Raw genomic sequence first — 25,015 nt, 5'->3', positions numbered from 1 at the left:
ATCAACATTATTCCTTCTGAAATTACATGGCCGTGTAGCTTTAGACACGGGGAAATTGTGTCAAAATGCACTCTTGTCTTCAAAAGTAAATGTAATTGAGATAGCAACTGTAAGAACTGGGTGATTAGTGAAAAAATTGATGGTATTTACAAATCAGCTGTAATAGCGAACTACAAATAACTAGACAGGATCTAGGAATGAAAGATAAGCATCCACCAGCTTGGTTTTTATGTTTATTGTATTTCCTTTTCCAAGCCCTTAAATGGTGGCTTTAGGACCGAGCTGTTTTGGCAGACAAATGCAAAAGGTTCCCATGGAGAGGAAGTGAAAAGACTGGGCATACAAACAAGGCTGCTGCCATGTTCAAAGCACAGGGGGAGAGCTTCATCATAGCACAAAATGACTCCTTACTAAAATGGGTTTCAGGCAATTTCAGTGTAAAGATAACATCATTAAGAGCAGAACAGATTGTGCTCAGTCCCTGCTGTTTATAATTAACACATTCTTTCCAAATACTCCAGGGTTTTGGGTAAATAGTCCTCAGCTCAGATCCATCCAGACCAACTAGAGTGTTTTCATCAGATTCCACGCTGAGCCAGCACCTGTTTTGGACAAATCGAATAGAGCCCAAAGTCTCCTCTCCCTTGATGGCTAAAGTAGATAGAAGAACCCCGATCGCCTTAGTTGTCATCACAGTGTCCAGATGGTCTTCACAGGAAGTCATACAAGTACTTTATTATGTCAAAGTCCACAGTCCTGTAAAACAGCATAGTATGACAGTTTACTTAAATCTCTACTTCCCTTTGGGAGTGGCAAAGTCATGGGGTGGTCTTTTGAACAAACTGAGGTAAGTAATATTGCAAAGTTTGAATTCTGGCTTCAAAAAACCATAGCTCTAAAAATAAAAGGTTGAAATATTGAGGCCTGGCTCATACACTTTCCATCTAGCACTGCCTCTTGTGCAGTGGAAGAAGTGGCTCATCCCACTCTCCACCCCCATAGAAAATATGTCATGTGAAGTGGATGCTCTACACATGGATGTATCTGCCAAAGCTTGATCACATACTTTGCGGGGTGGGGAGAAAAGACTGCACAAATTAGGTTTCTGTCCATCTGAACCTCCTTGTGATGCACCCAGATCATATATACTGTGTGTATGTGGTTGAGAGTAGGAACTTGCCCCTGTTACACCATTGGTCTAGTTGAATGTATGAACCTGAACTCATGTTTTCTAGTTACAATGGTTTTAAAAGACTACCAACGATTTAAAGAATCTCATTCTCAGCATTTAAGCTGTAAAGCAAATTTAGCTCAAGAATAAAAGGTTTAAAAAAACATACAAAAAACCTAGTAAACATGGCACACTGTTTGGAAATGCAAAGCAGCAATCTTGTCTGCTATTGAACATCCTGTTATTTGTCCAAACCACCTGTTTCCGTACTATGTATGGCATAACTCCTTCATCTGTACTAATTTGCAATCTGCATTCTTCCATTCTTGACAGCAGTTGACCCATGCTTTTTAACAAAATTTGAACAATCCAAGAATACTCAATAGGACAGAAGATTTGAATGTATTTTTGTGCTTTGTTAGAATGAAGAATGATACACCAAGGGAGTAGCTTTCCCTTCTTTCCAAACACATTCTGATGTATAGCATTAACTTTCTGACACTGAGGTTTCCTTTTATACAAAAATGACTAAAGTTACCAGGTATGACAAAAATGAAACAATTTTAGCAATATGGCGCATTGCATAAAGCAACTGAAATTGCAATTCTAATGTCTAATTGGATCTTATTTGTCACCGTACTTAGGTCTAGCTCATACACATTTCCAAAATCTGTATTTTTATATCATCTCTAGGGAAGCATGATACAGAGCACATGGAAATGTCAGATATTCTCCAGCCTGTTACAGTGTACTTATGAAATGTACTTAATTAGCACATTATATATTTTAAAGATAAATGCCATGTCAGGGTTAACATGTTAGACCTTCATTAGACAGACTTGAAACTGTATGCTCTGGCAAATGTTAAGCTTGCTAGATAAACACCACAATCAATCATATGGCCTATTAAGCACCAATAATGACTCCATGAGAAATGTTGTACAATTAACTGATACCTCAAATGCTAGCCATTTGCACTAGTGTAGGAGAAACTTAATTTTGTAAGAGACAAGTAACTCACTCCACACTGAATTTTCCTACCAAGTCAAAAACATACTTTCAAGGATTAAAAATCAAGATCATAATGAAAAACAAGTCCCTGCCCAGTTTTTGTGCACTGAGAACTTTCAGCACCTCAGTTTTTATATTTGGAAGGGATAATCGTAAAAGCTCTTCAAAATGCAAAGTGCATCTTACCAAAACGTAATTATATTGGGTGGGATACCAGTAAGTAACCAGGAGAAAAACTGGATCTGCTATACTTGATGAGTACGCACATGTAAACCAGCTCTTAGTAAACCGGAAATTCATCTGTGGGTAACTTTATTCACACTGTGATACTTGTACTGTTAGTGATTACACAGGCTCGCTTTTTCTAAGCCAATGGTCAATAAGGTTCTTTATGCTGTAATGTTCAAAGAAAGAGAAAGCTACCAGTGATGGTTTACTTAAAGCTTTATAGAAACTTGCTAGTAATTTTAATCTAAGACAATTTTCTGTAATATATAATTGCTGCCCTTCCATCAGTCCATATAGAATGGCTGTTCTACGTTATTCTGCCTTGATGATGCAACTGCTATAATTCCACTATGAATCACTCTCATAAATTTCTTCAAAAAGAAAACTGTAATCACCAGTTTACAAGATGTGATTCAAAACAGTTTAATCTGTCACTTCCAGAACAGGAACAAAATCCAACCATAGACTAAGGACAATCCACGGATATGCCTACTTAATGAAGTACCAAGAGATGCAATATAAATACAATTTGTGGATAATTTAAATTTGGGAGAAGACATCTAAATATTGTTTCTGAAATCCTTTGGGCTTTTGAGTTTACAAAAAGAATTCTCAAAATAATAAAAGATATATTAGAAAGTATATATTCTAGCATCCTGATTGGACATTATGCAAATCTTGGCCTATTATTTTCAAGTGCAAGTCTACAATGGTGAACCCTAAACTAATATAAATCAGGTGACTTTTCTATGTGCATTTTTTCATTTTTTGTTAAGCTAATTTTGAGGGATACTGAAGAATGAACCATTCCTGGCAGGCACCAAATAAGCAGAAGGCTAGGCAAGCAATGCTCTTGCCTATCCTAAGCTTTGTAAAGCACAAAAACATTTGCAGAATCTCAGGAAAGAGGTTTCTACCCCAAAGTAAAGAATGTAAGTTTATGAATAAAATTGCAAAAGAGAAATAACAAAAAATGTCATTTCATAGGAATTTTTAGTCATTGATCTAACTGTTGTCACTGTAAACCTACTCAGCCTCATTCAATGGCCTTGCTGGCACATCATGGTAAGCCACGGTTTGTCTTCAATAATGTTTTAATCATGAACTTTCCTCCTCCCACTCACGTGGGTGCCCATGTGGCTCCACTCCCCATGTGGTGTCTGCACAGCTCAAACGAGCAATACTATGGCTTGCTGTGTTGTCTGAACCAGGACTATATTTTCAAACAATGGACCAGGTTTGGATGACACAGCAAGCCACAGCATGATCTGAATTGAGTGCGCTCAAACTGTCGTTTGTTTCGAACACAACACAACACAACAGTAATCCAGAAACAGACCAATAAACTACGAGAGCGAGAGCAAGAGAGAGAAATGTTCACAATTAAACCATGGTTTAAGACAAACTGGTTTATTGTGACATATGAATGAAGTCACTGAATGATGAAAATGTGAAAAAGAAAAGTGCAATTTTCTAGATTTAGATATTACATATTTACATATTACCATGCTTTAAGACTTTTTAAAAAATTGTCTTCGCTCTTTCATGTAGTTCTGTTTTGTAAACCAGGGGCTTGGAACCTCTTGATTCTTCTGCCTGCTTGTGCTTTTGTCAACATCTGGAATGCTACAGCTACTGGCTAGCCGTCTTTTGCTGGGTAGGTCACATAAATGGTGCATCCTTGCTCTCCATTTTATTGAGAACTTTACTATCACTTCCATTTACTTATTTTGGAGTCACTTTTTCCTACTCTCAACTTTCCTGTAAAATGCTGGAAAATGTAATCTTTCCTCTATAAGAGTTTGTGCAAGTAGCATTAGAAGATTAACAGGGCTTACCTTGAAATAGCTCTGATAAAATCTAGAGACACATTGCATTTGTATCTTGGTCCATTAAGCTGGTCATCATGGCCTACCAAGGATAAGAGCTGTAGTGTCACAAGGGAAGTGATCTAAAAAAAAAGGAGGGGGGAGAAATCTTAATTGGCTTCACATTCATTAGGACAGCCATTACTGCATAGTCAGCATGATCACCTTCCCAAGCCTGTTTTACACAGTGCCTGCAGCAGCTCAGGTCTAGACCAAGATTCAAAGCAGGAAATACAAAGATGACCAACAAATGTAAAACTGAAATAAATGAAACAAGCACACCAACCTTTGTCAAGTTCAGTATGCCTGAAATACCGGTTTGTGTTGAATCAATCTTAATTTTAAATCTATAGAAACATTTGACATGGATTCTAAAGAAATTTTCCATTGTTTAGATTGTATAGCATATTCCAACTCCCTGTTCCATTCTTTCCTACATTCTTGACTTCTTCTTTACATGCTTCCAGTAAACATTTATAAACAACAGTTAACAGGTTTGGTTTTCTGTAAAGATCCAATTATTCCTTCCAATAATTTAAGGATAATGAGGTGTTCAAAGGAGACTGGTCACAGACAGACACCAATGGTGTAATTGTAAATATTTCAAGCACTCATTGGTAAATATCCAAACTGCAATATAGGAAACTACACAAATTCTCCATCTGTTCCAATCAGCTGATCTAGCATATAAATCCCACAATTTGCCAATTTCTTCCACAAAAAGGATTGCCTCTTTATCTTTAAATTTGGGTTACCCTATAAAGTTAATTTAGTATGAGTATATGGATCAAACTGTAACCGCCAAACCAATATACATCATGTCTCTCTAGCTGTTAAAATTGAAGTCCTTTTTTACATATCTATAACCCAGTGCCACCCATCCAAAAAGAAGTGTAAATAAGATATCTCTAAAATTATCCATGCAGGGGTATTCATAAAAATGGAGACTTACCAATCATTCATATGTGCTAACAGATATACCTTATAATGTCTGGAAAGTTAAATCCTTCCAGTATAGACAATTGCATTTCTTAAAGTGATAAACAAGGTAGAGAATTACCCCAATCTTCTTAAAATATGCTTGTGGAATATATAGAGAAATACCATAGAGCGCATATATTATTCATGGCAGAATATTCATCTTAAGTTATTAGTCTTATCCCAAATAGTAAGTATATGCTCATCTTTCCAAATCACTGGAGATTTCCATTATCAACCTGTTGAAATTTATTTAATCATTTGAGAGATATCTGTAGGACCCAAAATCCTATAATAGGTTATAACTGGCCAGCTCCAGACACTCTTGGATGAAACCGATTATCTGGATCCATTTCAGTCGGGTTTCAGGCCAGGTTTTGGCACAGAGACAGCCTTGGTCGCCCTGTATGATGACCTTTGTCGGGAGAGAGACAGGGGGAGTGTGACTCTGTTGATTCTCCTTGATCTCTCAGCGGCTTTTGATACCATCGACCATGGTATCCTTTTGGGGAGACTCGCTGATTTGGGAGTTGGCGGTACTGCTTGGCAGTGGTTCTGCTCCTACTTGGCGGGCCGTCTCCAGAAGGTAGTGCTTGGGGAACATTGCTCGGCACCCTGGGCTCTCCAGTATGGGGTTCCGCAGGGGTCAGTTCTGTCCCCCATGCTTTTTAATATCTATATGAAGCCGCTGGGTGCGGTCATCAGGAGTTTTGGGGTGCGTTGCCATCAATATGCTGATGACACGCAACTCTACTTCTCCTTTTCATCTTTCTCAGGTGAGGCTGTCAATATGCTGAACCGATGCCTGACTGCGACAATGGACTGGATGAGAGCTAATAAACTGAGGCTCAATCCAGACAAGACTGAGGTGCTGTTAGTGGGTGCTTCTCCTGACTGGATGGTGGATGTTCGACCTGTTCTGGATGGGGTTGCACTCCCCCTGAAGGAGCAGGTTCGTAGCTTGGGAGTTTTTTTAGAACCATCCCTGTCACTTGAGGCTCAGGTAGCCTCGGTGGCACGGAATGCTTTTTACCAACTCCGGTTGGTGGCCCAGCTACGCCCCTATCTGGACAGAGAGAACCTCGCTTTGGTTGTCCATGCTCTGGTAACCTCGAAGTTAGATTACTGCAATGTGCTCTACGTGGGGCTGCCTTTGAAGACGGTCCGGAAACTGCAGCTTGTACAAAATGCAGCGGCCAGATTGATAACAGGGACTAGGCATTCCGATCATATAACACCGATCCTGGCTCGCTTGCATTGGCTGCCTATATGTTTCCGGGCCAGGTTCAAAGTGCTGGTTTTAACCTATAAAGCCTTATACAGTGCGGGACCACAATACCTGGTGGAACGCCTCCCCCGATATGAACCTACCCGTAGACTACGCTCTACATCGAAGACCCTCCTCCGGGTACCTACCCATAGGGAAGCTCAGAGGGTGGTAACAAGAAAAAGGGCCTTCTCAGTGGTGGCCCCCGAATTATGGAACAATCTCCCGGATGAGGTACGCCTGGCGCCAACATTACTATCTTTTCGGCGCCAGGTTAAAACTTTCCTCTTTTCCCAGGCACTTTAGCATTTTAGTATGTGTTGAAAACTGCCTTGATTCTTCTGGGAATTTTTATATTTTTAAAGTTTTAAAAGTTTTAAATCTGTTTATATGTGACCTATTGTATTTTGATGTTGATTGTTGCGCACCGCCCAGAGAGCTTCGGCTATGGGGCGGTATAGAAATTTAATAAATAAATAAATAAACTTGTGGGAACCAACAAAAACGCCAACTGGCATACAAGGGAAGTGACTTACATTTGCTGGGCAAGGCTCCTAAGTGGTTGGCTGCTAACCAGCTCCAGACTCTCTTGGATGAGAGTGAATTTCCCTGGATACCAGTCCATGACGTGGGTGTTAATCTGCTATCTGGTGTCCAAGGACAGGAAATGCACTGAAGCTTTGAGGAAGTAGCTAGGTGTAGGCTTGTAGAGCCCAGTTCATTTCCTGTCCTTGTCCTAGGCAGATCTCTCAGTCCTGGCTCACACTCTCAATAGCGTGAGATAAAATGTGATCACTATTTCCCCTAGTTTCTGGAATTTCCTTTCTTCTTTCATTGCCCAATTTTTTTTTTTTTTAACTTTTCCCTGTTCCGTTAAGGTTCCATGGAGCTTCATTAACCCCCTCCTCGGGGTTCTCCTTTCCTGAGTCAGAGTGCACTTGAATTTCTTCTCCCTCAAATCCCTCATTCCCAATGGGTTTTTTCCCCCCTTGTTATTTGGGGTCTTTTGCCTGCTCCCCTCTTCTTTGAACGGGACACCTCATGTGAGCCTGCTGAGGCGCTGCAACTATTTTAGCTAAGGTCAGCTAGGGTCAGGCGCCCAGGAGCCAGACCCTCCATCTACAGGGGCAACTCAGGGTGTTACCTAGTTGCTGTCCTCTTTGCACCCTCACCAGCTGCAGTCCTTTCTCCTTGTGGCTGCCATTTTCATCTAGTCCCCCCGTTCCTCCCGACAACATCGCTATATAGGGGGTGGCTGTTTTCCTTAATAAAAAAAGTCATCTTGGCCCAGCCACAGTGGCTCTTCTACAGCTTTTGATCTTGCCTTGCCTAGGCCCAGTGGCAACGCGGGGACCCTCACAGCAGCCATGGCAGGTGGCAACAGGTTAAAAAAAATCCTTCCCTTCAGCATGGGACTGAGAGCAAGCCCTCTGCCCTAACCACCCCATCCCTCTCCAGCTCATTTTCTCCCCCTTGATCTACAAGGGTCCCTTCTGCCTCAGTACACCAGAAGGCCCATAGCTGCAGCGCCATCTTCTGGTCAACCAAATATTTACACTATGTACTCTGGATCATTATAATCACCACCACCACTAATAAAACCACGATTGCTGCTGCTGCCTCTACTGCTACTGTTACTGCTATTCCTAGTGCCTATTGCTCTCACTGTAAGGGGCACCCCATACACCCCACCTCTTGCCTCCTGTTTTTTTCTTTCTCTCCCCACCTCAGACAGGCTAGAGAGAGGACAGAGCCGCCACAGAGGACAATAACCCAGCAAGGACCCAGAGACACACTCTCCTGCCTTGCCAAGCAGGTAGCAGTGAGCAGAGGAGACTGCCACATCCAGCAAATATAATAGCAACAGAGGACACGTCTGACTAGCCCTGCTAGTTGGTTGGGCAAACCTTGCATAATACAGGGGTCCAAGGAGCTCCCTCAAATATGGCGTCTCCAAACCCTGACCAAGTATGAAGATACTTGTGGAACCCTCCAAGGCTAAGAAGGCCAAGAAGGTCCAGGAAAGGCACAAACATGACTAGGCCACCCATATGGCCACATACATGGAGCAGGAGAATCCAGTGCAAGGGCCCTTCCCCCAAAAGGGAGCACCCACCCAGAGGAACTGGGCTCAGCAATGCAGAAAGCAGTGACCCCTGCCATCTTAGAGGCCTCAGATGGCAAGCTCAGCAGAGTCTCTCAACCTCCCAGTCCACCCACTCATTGAACCAGTTTACATCAAGCCAGGAAGCTTCCTTGCAGTTCTCGGATCAGCTTCTGGAGTGGCTCAAGGAGGCTCTAATCGGATCATTATCCGGCAACTTGAGTTCCCCACAAGTTTTACCTGCTACCAACCAGAACCGGCCTATCAACGCTATAGCCTCTAAGGGGCACAAAACCAGGCACAAGATGAAGTATATGGAGTATCCCCCACATTCCTCAGATGAGGGACGAGACTCATCCCCAAGCCCCTTTGAAGTGCTGAGGGGCAGACCATGCCAAGGGCCCAATATTGAAGTGTTCTCCTAGTCAGACCAGGTCCTCTCAGAGAGGAGTGAAGTACAGATGCACAGGCATAAAGGCCGGGGCTGGCCCCACAATGATTCTTCCAGGCCACAAACTATCTTCTCCTGCTGAGGAGGGTTTATGTTGTCCTAGGGGCAGAAGGCCGGGTGGCAGACAGGAGTGCAACAGACCCAAAGTCTCAGCACAAGAGCAGGATCCTCCCATCACTGTGGTGCTGATACCTGGGCCAGTCCACAAGAATGCTCTAGCTGCATGGGACTCGCCCCTGCACAGGCCAACAAGTTCTATTCCATTGAGACCGACTTCATGGAACTCCTACAAGTCCCAACCATGGATGGTCCAGTCGTTAGCCTAGTTTCAAGATGTCTCCTCCCAAGGAAGGTGAGACTCAGCCCAAGAACCCCATGGAACGCCCACTGGACTATGCCCTGCGAAGGTCCCATGAATCCAACGTTAATTTCTTTAGAGCCTCTGCACTGCCTCAGCCTTTGTCAAAGCTTCACTGGTCTGGCTGGATGACCGACCAAGACCCAGAGCTGGTCAGGAATTCTCTACAAAAGCTTCACAAGACAGAATCCTTCATTGCAGATTCCACACTGGACACCTCTCCATTGTGGCTAAGGCATTGAGATGTGGATAACACAGCAAAAGCAAACCTTGCCACAAAGCCTTTTGCTGGGGGTAAGCTGTTTGGCGACAAGGTCCTTAAGTTGGTCCTTGGGTGGACCCCAAGGAAAAAAGAAAGCCTTACCTGGCTACTACAAAGAGGGAGGACAAGTGAGAAAGTACACTTCTTATAGCACCTATAACTTATTTCACTTTGGGAGACCAGAGACAAGAGGCCGTGACTACAGAACCTCTTCCTGAGATTCCTGGAACCAGCCAGGGTACCAATCCAGAACACAACACAACCAAGGAGACAGACCAACCAATCCTGCTCCCATGCCCAGGTGGGGTGGCCATCACCAACAGCACTGACACCACTACAGTAGGGGGCAGGCTCCTCTAGTTCGCCCGTCTGGAGGGTCATCAAGGTGGATGCCTGGATGCTGGACTCAATCACCAGGGGCTACTCCATAGAGTTCTGCAACCCCCAGCCCACAGATTCCTACCATCCCTGACACCCAATGATCCAAAAAAGAAGCATCAGAAGTGCAGTACCTGAAGGAAATCCATGCCATAGAGGAGGTCAATCCCACAGAGAGCTTCTTAGGCATCTACTCTTATTTACAGTTCCAAAATGAGATTATTCTTGGAGGGCAATCATAGACCTCAAGTATCTAAATAGGTTTGTGAATTACCGCAAATTCAAGATGGAATCACTAAGCTCTATCAAGGAGGCATTACAGGAGGACGACTTCCTAGCCTCAATCGACTTGAAGGAAACCTACCTTCACATCCCAATTCTCCCCTCACACAGGAGATTTCTTGTTTGGACACCAACACTTCCAGTACCGGGCCCTTTCCTTTGGCCTCTCATCAGCACCAAGAGTGTTCATGAAAATCATGGCAGCCCTGGTGGCACAACTTCACCTGCAGGGTATACACATTTGCCCATACCTTGATGACCTCCTACAGCACGCCTAAGAGCATGTCAGAAGAACTCTAACCCTTCTTGAACATCATGGCTTCCCAGTAAACGATGAAAAAGTCAACTTGTGCCTTTCCAAAGGCTCCAACACCTGGGGGTGCTACTGGACACAAAGCGAGGCCTGATACTTCTGTCTCCAGAAAGAGCACAGGCCATCATATAAATGAGACTGCACTCCATCTAAGCAGATCAGCGGACATCACGACACTTGCCAGGGCCCTGGGCCTCTTCATTTCCATCACCCAGATAGTCCCACGGGCCAGATAACACGAGACCTCCTACCCTACCAGGCCGACATTGTGAAGCCGCAACACAGACAGATCCCCGTCTGCAGAATTCCGCCAGTCCTTCCTATGGTGGATACAGAAGGACCACCTTCAGAGAGGCATACCCTTCAGAGACCCCCAAGGACCGTAATAACCACAGATGCCAGCCTCTCTGGATGGGGAGCCCATTGCAACTTGAATTATGAGAAGCACACCTCAGCATCAACTGGCAAGGAGCTGTGAGCAGCACGCTTCACCCTCATTCACTTAAATCAATGCTTCCACCTCAGACATGTCCTAGTCCACACCGACAACACCCTGGGCTCCTGCTGGGAGGGGTGGGATATAAATCAAATGATAAATAAATAAAATAACACCACAACAAGGGCATACATTGCCAGGCAAGCGGAGGCTTCTCTGCTCCTGAGCTGGGCAGAACACAACCTTACATTGTTGACAGCGGAGCACCTCAACGATGAGATAAACCCCACAGCAGACTGGCTCAGCCACCAGCAGGTCCTTCCATATGAATGGAGCTTACACCCTAAGGTCTTTCACAAGATCCAACAGAGGTACTGTCAACTAGAAATGGACCTCTTTGGAACAGCACAGAATTAGCTCCCTCAATTCTTTGTGAGACACAGGTCACTAGGAGCCAAAGCAGTAGACGCCCTGTCTCAGCCTTGGCCGCAGGGCCTTCTGTATGCCTTTCCACCAATGCCTCTCCTAGCACGCACCCTGCGGAAGGTGAAGGAAGAGAAGGCCACTTGGTCCTGATCATGCCTTGGTGGTCACAAAGACCATGGTTCCCACAGCTCCTCAGCCTATTTATAGCCAACCCATGGAGACTGCCCTGCAGACCGGACCTGCTATCACAGGGCCCAGTGCAACACCCGGATCCAGTCTGGCTGAAGCTGATGGCATAGTGCTTGAATGGAGAAGTCTGAAACTCTTGGGTCTGACCACAGAAGTCATTGATGTCATCGTCACTGCACACAGGCCGTTCAAAACAAGAATATACCAGGCAACCTGGAAAAACTTTGCCAGATGGTGCCAAACGAAAGGCATTCGCCCTGCCAAGGCCACCATCCACCAGGTACTGGACTTCTTACATAAGGGCCTCCAGTTAGGTCTGAAGGTCAGCATGTTGTGGAGACAGACATCAGACATCTCAGCAGTCCTCTCCGCCATGTCCAACCAGCCTCTTGACACTAACCCACTGATCCTCAGAGGGGCAGTGGCTTTACCCATCACCCACCGCTTCCCCTCATGGGATCTATAGAAGGTTCTGTAGGCCCTGCAGCAACCACCATTTGAACTACTAGATACCATATCTCTTCAGGTCTTGTCATACAAGGTCCTGTTTCTCATTGCCATCACCACAACCAGGTGCATTTTGGAGCTGGGAGCACTCTCTGCTTCATACCATCTCTAAGTTTTTCATGAACAGGGTGGTCCTCAGGTCAGACCCATGCTTCATCCCTAAGATCAATACGGATTTCCACATGGAATAGTAGATAGTCCTCCTCCATCCCACCCGTTATACCTGCTGGAGAGGGACACAGTGCCTAGACATCACACGGGCACTCAAGACGTACACAGAAAACACAAGAGACCCAAGGACCACAGAGGCCCTATTTGTCTCAGTACATACCAAGTCCCTAGGCAAGAAGGAATCAACAGCGACCCTGGCCTACTGGCTAAGAACATGCATCAGGATGGCCTACAAGACCCTCAATCTTACACTGCCAAAGGGTGTAATCGCTCACTCAACAAGGTTGGCCTCCACCATGGCGACGTTCTCAACCAACACACCCTTAAGGGACATTTGCAGAACAGCTAAATGGTTGTCTCCATTGACCTTCATCAGACACTACAAGATAGACAGCTGCACCTCAGCTGAGCCCTCCTTTGGAAGGAGTGTACTGCAGCAGGTGGTACCACTATCTTAGCTGGCTTGCCCTCACCCACCTGACAGGGACGGCATTGGTATGTCCCACGTGATAGACTGGCATTGAGGGAAAGTGAACCATTGGTTCTCTCCTGAAAGGCGATTTTACTGAATGCCAATCCATCATGGCCTGCCTGGCTCTGGTCCTGGGGCACAGCAACTAAGCCTGTATAAAGTTGGCTCTTTTGTTGTGCATACTTTCTAGTTTTTTTAAAAAGTTAAAGCAGTGTGTGCACACACACAAAGAGTATATGAGCTAAGATATGCAAACAACTCAGGACTGAGTTTGCACTGTCTTCTCTTTTTGTTTTTCTTCCTGTCATTGTGAGGAAGAAGTTCTCACACAGGTCACACAAAGTCGCTTGCTTGTGACACTGTACTTCTGTGCTGGTCTCTGTGTTTTCTTTTTTGGCTGTTTCTCTCTCCTACATGCCTGCATGTAGGTTCTCTGGTGACATCACTCAGAGGAATGCATCAGAAAATAAACTGGGCTCTACAACCCAGCAATGCCTAGCTACTTTCTCAAAGCTTCAATGCATTTCCTGTCCTTGGACACCAGATGGCAGACTAACACCCACGTGATGGACTGACATCTGGTAAATCACCTTTCAGGTGAGAACCAATGGTTCATTTTCTAGATCCATTTCAATTGGGGCTCAGATCTAGTTTTAACACAGAAACTATGGTGGTCACCTTGTATGATGACCTGTCAGGAGAGAGGCAGGGCAGTGTTGATTCTTCTTGACCTCTCTTTTTGATACCATGGTGCCTGGAGAGGCTGTCCGAATTGGGACTGGGTGGCACTGCTTTGTCGTGATTCCAGTCCTATTTGGGCAGCTTTCTCCAGACAGTGATGCTTGGGGTATGCTGTTCGGCCCTGTGAAGCCTTCAATGTGGGGTTTCACAGAGGTCAATCTCATATCCCCCATGGTGATTAGTCTCTACAGTAGGGCCCCGCTTATACGGCAGGTTCCGTTCCGGACCCCTGCTGTAAAGCGGAAATCGCCGTAAGGCAGAACCCCATTGACTTTAATGGGGCGCATCGCGCAAAAATGCTGCAAAATGCTGCAAAAGCGGCTTTTAAAGAGGGGAGGAAAGCCGCCGCATTAGCGGAACGCTGGTAAGCGGAGCGCCGGTAAGCGGGGCCCTACTGTATATGAAACCACTGAGTGGGGGCATCAAGAGATTCAGGGTGTGCGGTCATCAATATGTTTCATATTTCATGTTTGAAAATGCTTCATAGAGATTTATGAGATGCAAATCTAATTTCCTCTAGACTTGGGATGCAATGTTTATAGGGCTTGGGAACATCAATATTACTACAAAGGTGGCACAAGACCACCTTAGCACATGTGCCACCTCAGCCTATTCAAATTCTTTTAGTGATGTTTTAGTGATTTCTTTTCTACAAAAAGAGATTGTATGTAGATCTTATTTTGTTCAGCAATTAAACTGTAAACTGTTCAAGATGCACTTACTAATATAAAAATCCATTGCACCCAGCTGGATTTTGCTACATATGTTATAAGTCTGGACATTCACATTATAAAACAATTTTGCTTATTTACAGTTATGAATCTGTGTTATACAGGTTTACAAAACAATTACATACAGAAAACAACTAATGCTGTATCTAGCACTTCAGAAAAGGAAGACAAACGGACCCAGACTGCCATTCAGAAATGACTTTTACTACAGAAATTTCACATACACCTACTAAATTTTGTAGGGTTAATTAAAAAAAATTATTAATCCATCTAAGTTAAGGAGTAAAATTGCTCTTCATTCACTCACACCCTTATTCAGTCAATGATGAAGCATAATGGAGTAATCTGTTATTACAACTGCTCTTTTACACCCCAGTGCACCATTATTGGCTAATCATTTTTGCAGGGTACGCTTGCAGCTGGCCTCTTACACTTAGAGACTACCAATGAAAATAGGTCATATTCCACAGCACGAATGGCATGAGGCTCATAAAAGCTCCCAGCACACACACCAGCTTAGATGACTTGGAGTTGGACCCATCTAAATATTATGGAGAATGCAGATTCAAAAATGATCTTGCTGTTACATTACAAATGTGCCAGCCACTGTATTAACAAAAAAATCGCAGCCAATTTCCTTCTTTTCTCCAAATGCAGTAAAATGGAACAGAAGGTCAATATTGTAAAATTGCTCCCTAAATCTTATGGCTATAAATCTAAAATGGTGTCAAAGTTGGATATGAAATTTCTGATTAATGTTTTAGGCATAACATGCTAGAGTAGATACAGAGGCTTTGGTCATCACTTAAGCGCAAGGTTGCTTTATCTGGGTAAACTGCAGACCCAGTCACCTGATTTGATCCACACAATTCAGCAATAATAAAAACTCAAGGCAACTCGCACGTGAAGAATTAACTTGCACCCCATTCTTGTTCGTTCTCTCTCTCTCCCTCTCCCTCTCCCTCTCACCACACACAGATCATTTCAATGAAGCAAATCAACTTTGCCCCGTTTCTTTGCCCCAGACTGCTAGGTTTCTTTATCATTTGCTGTCAATGCATGGAACATATGGAAGAAGTAGCAGAAATTAGAACACCTGTCACATCTGTTGAACATACTTCCACTGAAGATTTGTCATAGTCTGGGCCCACAGAATTCTACTCAGGATGCATTGGGTCATGGTAATTATGGTGTTCAAATTAACACAAAATCTCCAGCTTCACCCTGACCTTCTACCCATAATGAGGGAGATGGGGAGGGGGGAGAATGCAAGTCCAAGGTTCAACCCCCAAACTGACTCTGGACATAATCCCAGGAATGACCAACTGAGCAGGCTCTCGGTAGTTTCAAGAGAATTTGTATGATTTTTTGCTGGCTTTTAATAATCAGCAGCAAGCAAATACAAATGAGGACCTGCAGCAAGAGCAGGAGCATATCCTTTCAGTGCTCCAGCCTAGACTGGGGGACCTTTGTAATGCTGATCGTGGCTCCTGGTGGGCGGGGGGGGGCAGGGAAAGTAGAGAGAAGAGGGAAAAATAAAGCAAGTTATTTATTATATAGAAGAGTGGGGAGCTTTCTGGAGAGTGAAAAATAGGTGACCTTTTCCTTTTTCTCCTCCTAAAACCTTCACAAAGGGAGGGGACAACAGTTTTTTTAAAGCTCATGGCATGCTACCTACTGACCTTAATTCCTCCCTCCAACATTCTCTAAGATGGTAAGGGCTGCCAAATCCTGCCCCCCTCCCATTGTCCCTTTTCTTCAAATGACACCCTCAATCTTGCGTGGCTTAAATACACTCAACTTTCTGTAGGTCGCAGAAGCTCTTGGTCATTGGTTCTCATCAGGATTGCTTTGGATTGTTATTCCTCTTAAATGTATAAAATAAGATTCTCTTGGGTACCTTTAGAACCCCCCAAGTACACAGAACCACTACCTTATTTTTGGTGACCCCATTCAACTTGCAAACTGATAGGCACAAAATAACCCAAGTTCAGCATTAGAAATAATGTCATGCCACCCCCCCGTTCCTATCAGGGCTGTGGAGTTGGTACGCCAAACCTTCGACTCCGACTTCTCTATTTTTCTACAGTCCAACTCCAACTCCACCCAAAATTGCTTCCAACTCTACAGCCCTTGAAAGGGCTGTAAATGTCTTTTTAAATTGGAAGCTCTCATAGGAGCATTTTTATCGCTGCCTGAATATGTGCTGATCTTGGCATCACAGCATTTGTCTTCATCTGAGTCCTGTGTCATACACTGACACACAAAATGTTTTCCATCTTGAGTTATGGTGAAATGCTCAACTACAGCTGACTTCATGGGAAGCTTCTTTGACATTTTGAATTTATATTTTAAAAAATTTGTCAATCAAAATTTATTTTGAAGCCGGAGTCAGTACATTTCTACTGACTCCGACTCCACCTAAAATTGCTTCCGACTCCGACTCCGACTCCACAGCCTGCTTCCTATCCCTTACTTGAGTGATTTTAATTAATCCAGCCAACCTAATTTTGGGGCTCATGGAGGATGCCTTTTACTCCTTCCATACATTCCTAAAGTCCTGCTGTGCTATACAAGGCTCAGGATTGCGGCTGGCTTCTGTAACAAAAGGTAGTAGCAACCATAAGGGTTCCTGTCTTTATCATTCAATAGGAACCAAAACCTTCCCTCTCTTGACAACAGGATGAGTTACCTTAGAATTCTAGCGTTTTAAAGTAGATTTATGTCCCACTGTTTGACTACAGTCCTCAAAGCAGCTAACATTTATAAGATACAACAGATACACCAAGAACCACATGCTCACAAAACAACCAGTCTCACTGAAGTAGGAGTTGGCACCAGATGGTCATTCCAACAGGGCACGTGAGGCCTGTTGGCCCTGAGGGGAGGACAGACAGTCTAACTGGCATACACCCTGATGATGTCTTTGCCCACTTCACTCCCTAGCCCTCTTCTTCCTTCCCACAGGGCGATTGTTGTCTGTTAGCCTTGTGGGGCAAGGGGTCAGCTCGACTGGAGCTGGTCCTGAGGTTGTCTTCACCTGCCTCCTTCGCTATCTTCCTTCTCACAGGGGAGACTGTCAATTCTTGTATATACTCTTGTGATTCACTATGAACCAAATATTTCACTTTCTAGACAATGGGCTGAGTTACCTTAGAACCGGTGTCTCCGTCCTTTTTGGACTAAAGGGAGCATTTCAAATTTTGAGAGTGCTAGGGACAGCAGTCACAAAACGGCTGCCATGGGGGTGTGGCATAACACAAAATTAGGGAGTAGTCATGGTGAAACTTTTCACATGAGGAAATAAGTTAGCTCAGATTTAAAAAAGAGAGAAAAAACATTGTACTAGATTTGTAAAATGATAAATGTACTGTCAAACTAACTGTGCCCTTTGATAGGAGAAATAAAACCCCAAGCCTCAATTCTTACAGAGCTGTTTTCTCTTTGTGCCATTTACTACATTCAAAGCATTTCATTGTTACTATGATCCTCAGTATACATCGGACAGAGACTTGGAAGTAGCTAGAAAAAATTGTGTAACTTTGACAAACATTTAAAATAAAGTATCTTTAAACTGGAAACAACTACATTATACAGTGCCTTGCAAAAGGAACCCCTGACAAATGCTCTTGTATTACTGAATTACAAATGGTACATTGTAATTTCATTCTGTATGATATTTTATTTTGAAACACTGAAACTCAAAATCAATTATTGTAAGGTGACATTGGTTTTATGTTGGGAAATGTTTGTAAGAAACATTTTATTTATTTTTATTTTATTTATTAAATTTATTAGTTGCCCATCTGGCTGGTTATGCAGCCACTCTGGCCGACGTACAACATAAAAACATACAATTTACATTAGAGCATTAAAAAAACTAAAACATGTTGCTTGCATAAGTATTCAACCCCTGTGCTGTGGAAGCTCCCAGTTTACACAGATGAAAGAAATTGCCCTATCGAGGACACATTTACCTTATCATTGGCTTCTACCTGTGAACCATTAAAGTTGCTGTCACATTGTCAGAATAAAAACCCCACTGTTGAAGGATCATTGGTCAGGCTGTAGATCTGAAAGAAAATGAAGACCAAAGAGCATTCTACAGAGGTGAGAGATAATGTAATAGAAATACATAGATCAGGAAAAGGGTACTAAATAATAATCAAGTGTTTGGATATTCCAGTGAGCACAGTTGGATCAATAATCAGGAAGTGGAAGCTGCATCACACCACCCAGGCACTGCCAAGAAAAAGCTGTCCCTCAAAACTCAGCACTCGAACAAGGAGACTTGTAAGAGAAGCCAAAGTGAGGCCACCAATCACTTTGAAGGAGCTACAGAGTTCAGTGGCTGGGAGTGGAGTAATGATGCACCAGTCAACCATATCAAGAGCTCTGCATAACACTGGCCTGTATGGGAGGGTGACAAGAAAGAAGCCATTACTCAAAAGTACCATCTGACAGCACATCTGGAGTTTGCCAGAAAGCATGAGAGTGCCCCAGCTGCGATGTGGGAAAAGGTTTTGTGGTCAGATGAGATCAAGACAGAAACTCAAAGCGCTGTGTGTGGCGCAAACCTAACACTGCCCATGCCTCAAGTCACACCATCTCTACAGTAAAGTATGGTGGTGGCAGTATCATGCTGTGGGAATGCTTCTCATCAGCAGGGACTGGGCATCTTGTTAAAATCGAAGGAAGAATGGATGGAGCAAAATACAGGGAAATACTGCAAGAGAACCTGCTTCAATCCACTAAAAAACTGAAGCTTGGTAGGAAATTCACTTCTCTGCAGGACAATGATCCCAAGCACAAGGCCAAAGAAACACTGGAGTGGCTCAAGAACAAAAAATCCTGATCTCAATCCCATTAAGAATCTGTGGCACTCTTTGAAAATTGCAGTTCACAAGTGACGTCCAACCAACCTGAATGACTTGAAGTGAATCTGCCAAGAAGGATGGGCTAAAATCCCTCTGACACTGGGTGCAAAGCTGGTACATACCTACCCCACAAGACTTAAAACAAAACTATTACTGCAGTGAAAGGTGGCTCTACCAAATGTTAATGTGTGGGTTGAATACTTATGCAAGCAACATGTTTCAGTTTTTTATGTTTCTTACAAACATTTCCCAACATAAAACCAATGTTACCTTAAATGTCTTGATTTTGAGTTTCAGTGTTTCAAAATAAAATATACAGAACGAAATTACAATGTAACATTTGTAATTCAGTAATATGAGAGCGTTGGTCAGGGGTCTGAGTACTTCTGCAAGGCACTGTATATGTTAAATATTACAGATTTTTATTCCTTAAAGGCAAGTATGGGGAATGTGCCTTAAGGAGGAAATGAAAATAGTGTTCGGATTAATAATGAAGAAAAGACATTGGCCTGCACAGTAAATGGCTGTTGTTGAATTTCACTTGTAAATATAATCCAGTCATATAACCATTGTAGAAGAAAAATTACAGGCAAAGGCAATTATGGTTTACATTGCCAGCACAAAAATCCAACATTACTTGGCAAGCATCAAAGGTAAACAGTTGAAAACGCCTGTTTTTATACCTAACAAACAAATATAGATAAACACATTTGGATAGACATTTAATAAAATACAGAGAATATGGTTTAAGATCCTGGCTTGTTCAACATCTGATAACCATAGTTTCCTAGTTTGGATGCAATTGGAAACTATAATTAACGGAAGATTTCCTGGCTTATTATAGTGCACCAAGAAGAGAGATAAAAAGGGGTAGCATGAAGACTGACTATGTGGGCAAAAATTGTACAGACCAGGCCTATGTCAGCTCATATACTTTGCAAGGGGCTACCAAAGAAGAAAATCAAACCACCACTTAAAGCTGAGTTCTAAACACAGTTTGTGTTAAGCTGCCATTACATCTGAATTCACAAACCACAGTTACTGCTGCAAAAAGCTATACTACCAAGATAGGAGTTACTCCATCTCAAGTCGTGGGAGTGAGGTTATGAAAATCAGTGCTAGATAGATGCAAGACAAAACCAGAGAAGCAGCTCTTAACCATGGTTTGCCTGTTGTTCGTTTGGATATTCATGGTGTGAGTCCTACACTGTGGTAGGAACAAACTAAGGTTTGGCATGGTGTCTGCATAGATCCATAGTGAAAAATGGATACAACAAGAGCTGACATGAGGTGCAATGAATAGTAATGGACATGAACCAAGGTTAAACACAACTCATATGTTCTAGGTCAGGGGCTCCGAAACATTTTCCCCACAGACCACTTGAAAAATTGCTGAGGGTCTTGGTGGACCACTAAATGATTGTTCTGCCTGTTTTAGCAATTATAATGTGCGGTGCTAGATGATATATGATTTTTAATTGTATTTACATTCCTTTGTTTATTTCTTATACATTTTTATGCAATAGATAAGAAACAAAAGAAGCAACAAAAATGCAATAAAATCAATATGAATATTTAATACAATGGATGTGCCATCTCTCACAACAAATCCACAGATGTGGACCACCTGAATGAAACTCACAGACCACTAGTGGTCCATGGACTATAGTCTGGGAGCCCTGTTGTAGGTACATTTAAAGAAGTCACACATTTCCCACTTTAGTTCTTTAATCTATCTATCTATCTATCTATCTATCTATCTATCTATCTATCTATCTATCTATCTATCTATCTATCTATCTATCTATCTATCTATCTATCTATCTATCTATCTATCTATCTAAACCCTTTATTTGCCACATTTGAATCCTGAGAAATTCAAGTAAATGAAGCCCTGATGGTTGTTATGCTCAAAAAGAAAAAAATAGTACTGGCTGACGTACAGGAAAGCTATATATAATTTAGGTGAAAAATGACTCATATTGGGAAATAAAGGTGCACTGTTATAAGGACAGAGCAACTGTCTAACATTGTTAAAAAAAACAATAGAGGTTGGCTGTTTGTAAGGCATAATGATTCAAAGGGCCAGGATATACTAGATGGTCACTGAAGAAAAACTACTGCCACAAGATCTGCCAAAGATCAACCCACAAAACCCAGAACAAAAGATGCAGCAGGCAGAAGGCAAGAGCAAACAAGGTGCACTATACCACAATTGCCTGCAGAGCACATAACTGCAGATGATGCAAGTGACTGAAAGCATATGCCACAGGGGAAGATACAGATTCAACACCGTAGTAAAGACAGCATTGGGAACAATATTGTACCAGTATGAAACATTATGTGATTCAATATTATGTGATTCAATCTGGAGTTTTAAAATATTTATGACGTTTTGTAATAAATTATTGTCCATATTATCCACTTTTCTAGAAAGGAAAAACACATCTCTGAGTCCAAGATTTACTAAACATACCGCACTGCGAAGATCACGTTTCAGTGTTTGAGTCATTCTACACCATCTGAGGACAATCAAGTGTTAGTAGAAGTAATCTATATACAGCTTTTTCTGTTCTTGTTTGGCTGCTGTTTGTACTTAAATTTATACAGATGTTAAAACCACTAGTATGTAACAAAAACACTTTGAAACCAGATGTCATTTTGAAAACACATTTCAGACAAAATGTGCAGAACTAGCCTCCTGGAATTAAATTCAATGATGCTTGCACAGATTATGTTGGCATAAAAATCTGCGTATGCTGTCAGCAGCAAAGCTAACTTACGCTATGTGTGTCTGCGGGGGGGGGGAGTGGGAGATGAATGCTTTTCTAAAAAAATCAGAAAAAGTTTAAAAAATATATAGCCTATTCTCACAGTCACAGCTGGGGGATCCCAGAGATTAAGCAATATGGGACAGGTAAGAAAACACCTTGGGTTGTATCCACTGCTAGTCATACTCACAGTAGATCCATTGAAATTAACGGACCTGACTAACTTAGGTTCATTAATTTCAGTGAGTCTATTTGGAGTAGAACTATGTGGGCTACAAGTCCTTATATACCACATTTGATCAGTTAAGAAAACCTTTATTACTACATGGAATGTTGAGTTCTTAGTAATTCAAAACCCTGCATACAATGCTAGGCTGCAATCCTACCTTAGAATAAGCTCTGTTGAAAAGTAACAATATTTATTTCTGAGTAGATATGTACAGAATTTGCATTGTTATATCCAATAAAATACACCATTTTACTGAGGACTGGAAAATATTCACTCTGTCAATCACAAAATGTGCCATAGAGGATGTATGGAGAGGGAAGGGGAATAAACTCTCCTTCTCCTGGAGGTACCTCCCTTTTCCAATTAGAGGCATGTGCCTCTACGATGAATAGCTGAGAGGCAAGTGGAACAAATAGCTGCAAAGGAAGAAAATCTCTCTCAAATCTATACTTCTCTGTTTAGAGATACATCCAAGGAGGCAAGAGAAAAGAAGGTATGCCATTTAACACCCAACACTGTCCTCAGTGCACAGGAACATACCTCTGCCCAGTACCTTAAAACTTAGTCTTAGCTAATTAAAAAATAAATATAAATAACTAAAACGTTATGTATATGCCACCAACCTACCAACTATTACTCTAGAACAGCCTTTCCCAACCAGTGTGCCTCCAGGTGTTGTTGGACCACAACTCCCATCTTCCTGACCATTGGCAATGCTGGCTGAGGCTGATGGGAGTTGTAGTCTAACAACATCTGGAGGCACACTGGTTGGGAAAGGCTGCTCTAGAAGTTGGTTGGTTGTAATTGTGATATAAGATGCTCTGAAAACCCCAACAGTAACTTTGCCCTAGTCCTCTGACTTCTTCATACTTTGTCACAGGGCAAGTTTTAACAAAAACAAGGTTTCTGAAGCTTCAGGCCCCATACAGAGAGGGAGACAGGACCTTGGAGTCCATGAAAATAGTTTCAAGAACTTATTATTTTGACATGGACATACAAAGCAGGAAAAAATACTTTCAGACAATTGTAGGATTAATTAAAAAGTGCAGTCAACAATATTTCTCCCATTACTAGGAAAGAGGTAGACGTAAGAACCGGATTGAAAGCAGGACAGGTTGTCAGTATAAAATGTGTTTCACATAAAAATAGTTGATGTTTTATGAGAGCAACAGGGGATATGCTTTATCCACAATGCTCAAAGGCAACTTCATATTCTGGTTCAGGATCAGAGATGTTAGACTGACTTGATCTGCCAAAGTATAATCTGCCCTTTCACAGCAGTGTTATCTGATTTTTTGTGAATTACAATTTTTTCCACTATTTTCGTGAATTTGTTAAGTTCTTCATTTCCCTCTAGTATCCCCTCCTACTATTCTTCAATTTCTCTCTGTAAAGTACCACCATTATGAAAGTAGTACTAAAGTTTGTCATTTTAAAATTCATTAATATAGTCTCCTTTTTCACTTATTAATAGACCTTATCCCTTCCACTTATCTTTACTCACTGAACATTGGGAGGACAGACCAATTTTTATAATGTCTTTCGGTAGCTAGCATTAACTTTTTCCACCTGCTTACATATTCTCACTGATTCATAAAAGGATTATATAATTTCTCTTAAATTTGTTTAATATATATTTATGCATATCCTGCTCTTATATGGTGATCCCAGCAGTCTCGCATCCAGATTACAGATCCACACATTAGCTTTAATAATGTTGCAGTACTTGCTGTTTCTAAAATCCAGTGACTGGGACTTATATCTGTGCCTCTGTCTTCAGCATTATAAAACCTCACATCCAGGTACCTTACTGTAGGGATGGGAAACTTATGGCCCTGCAGATGGGACTAAACCTCCCATTATTCCTCTCGATGACCTGGAGCTGATGGCATTTATGAGTCCAATTATCAGAGCAGCTACAGGTTCCCCAAACCATCTTAGTCCTTCACAAAAAAGCAGGGTTGGTTCATATATGCAAGCCCACATGCTGTCGCCATGCAGTCCTGTATGGGATTGCATGGAAATATGATAGACAGGCATCTTTGAGACAGGAATCATGATAGTCTTGGGAATTCCATTATTTGTGGAGACTGGAAAAATGCAACAACAATTGGGAAAAGGCTGCTTGGGTGCTTTCGCACACTAGGGTGACCAGATGCAGGTGTGAAAAAGAATTTTGACACGTTTAGTTTGCAAGGGAAGGATAAGAAAAGCTACACATGCCAAAAATAAAATGTATTAGATTATACAAGCCCTTTTCTCTCTTGCCCCTGATCACTCTATTGTGAACTGCCCAGCTGATCACTATTAACATTTCTCTGGGCAGTAATATACCCACGTACATAAAAGCCATGGAGAAAATAGGCAAGGCTTTTAAAGAATGAATTGTAGAGCTATCAGTAACATGAGGGACCTTCTGTTCATGCAACAATCTTTGTCTGCATCATCCAAGTTATACTATGCTATAATTTCCTTTCTTTGCATTTTTCCTGCTAAAGAATTGCCTTGGTGCCTCAGCAACAGTTTAAACACTTTGTATATGTGCTTATTCCTTGAAGATCCAGCAACCACAGCAAAGTGTTAAGAAGCACACAGTGATTTGATTGTTATGGAAACACCGGTTCTTTTTCACACAAATTAATTTTAATAGCTCTTTAGGTAATTTATAAAAATTGAAAGGGGTAAACAACTGAAAAAGCCTGTGTTTATACCTATTAAACAAATATAAACATATCTGGGTAGACATGAAAATAAATAATATAGTATGTGGAATGTTCATATATTATATGGAATG

At 42.2% G+C, this 25,015-nt stretch overlaps 1 protein-coding gene across 3 annotated transcripts in view; it reads right to left on the bottom strand.

Moving 5' to 3' along the window:
• Positions 1–220: 220 nt before the first annotated feature.
• The window catches only part of ORC5 (origin recognition complex subunit 5), a 143,178-nt gene continuing 118,383 nt past the window's right edge, over positions 221–25,015 (bottom strand). For 2 of the 3 annotated variants that reach the window (XM_061640443.1, XM_061640444.1), the window contains exons 14-15: positions 4,249–4,361; positions 221–756 (exon numbers count right to left, since the gene is read on the bottom strand). In XM_061640443.1, coding sequence (XP_061496427.1) covers positions 711–756; positions 4,249–4,361 — 159 coding nt within the window. In that variant the 3' untranslated portion in view covers positions 221–710. Of the gene's footprint in view, positions 757–4,248; positions 4,362–18,321; positions 18,418–25,015 lie in introns of those variants that run through there. The other variant, XM_061640445.1, reaches the window with a different exon arrangement.

The sequence above is a fragment of the Rhineura floridana genome, chromosome 8 (genome assembly GCF_030035675.1).
Source record: "Rhineura floridana isolate rRhiFlo1 chromosome 8, rRhiFlo1.hap2, whole genome shotgun sequence".
NCBI classification, from domain to species: domain Eukaryota; kingdom Metazoa; phylum Chordata; class Lepidosauria; order Squamata; family Rhineuridae; genus Rhineura; species Rhineura floridana.
This window is presented reverse-complemented; position numbering and strand designations above follow the sequence as displayed.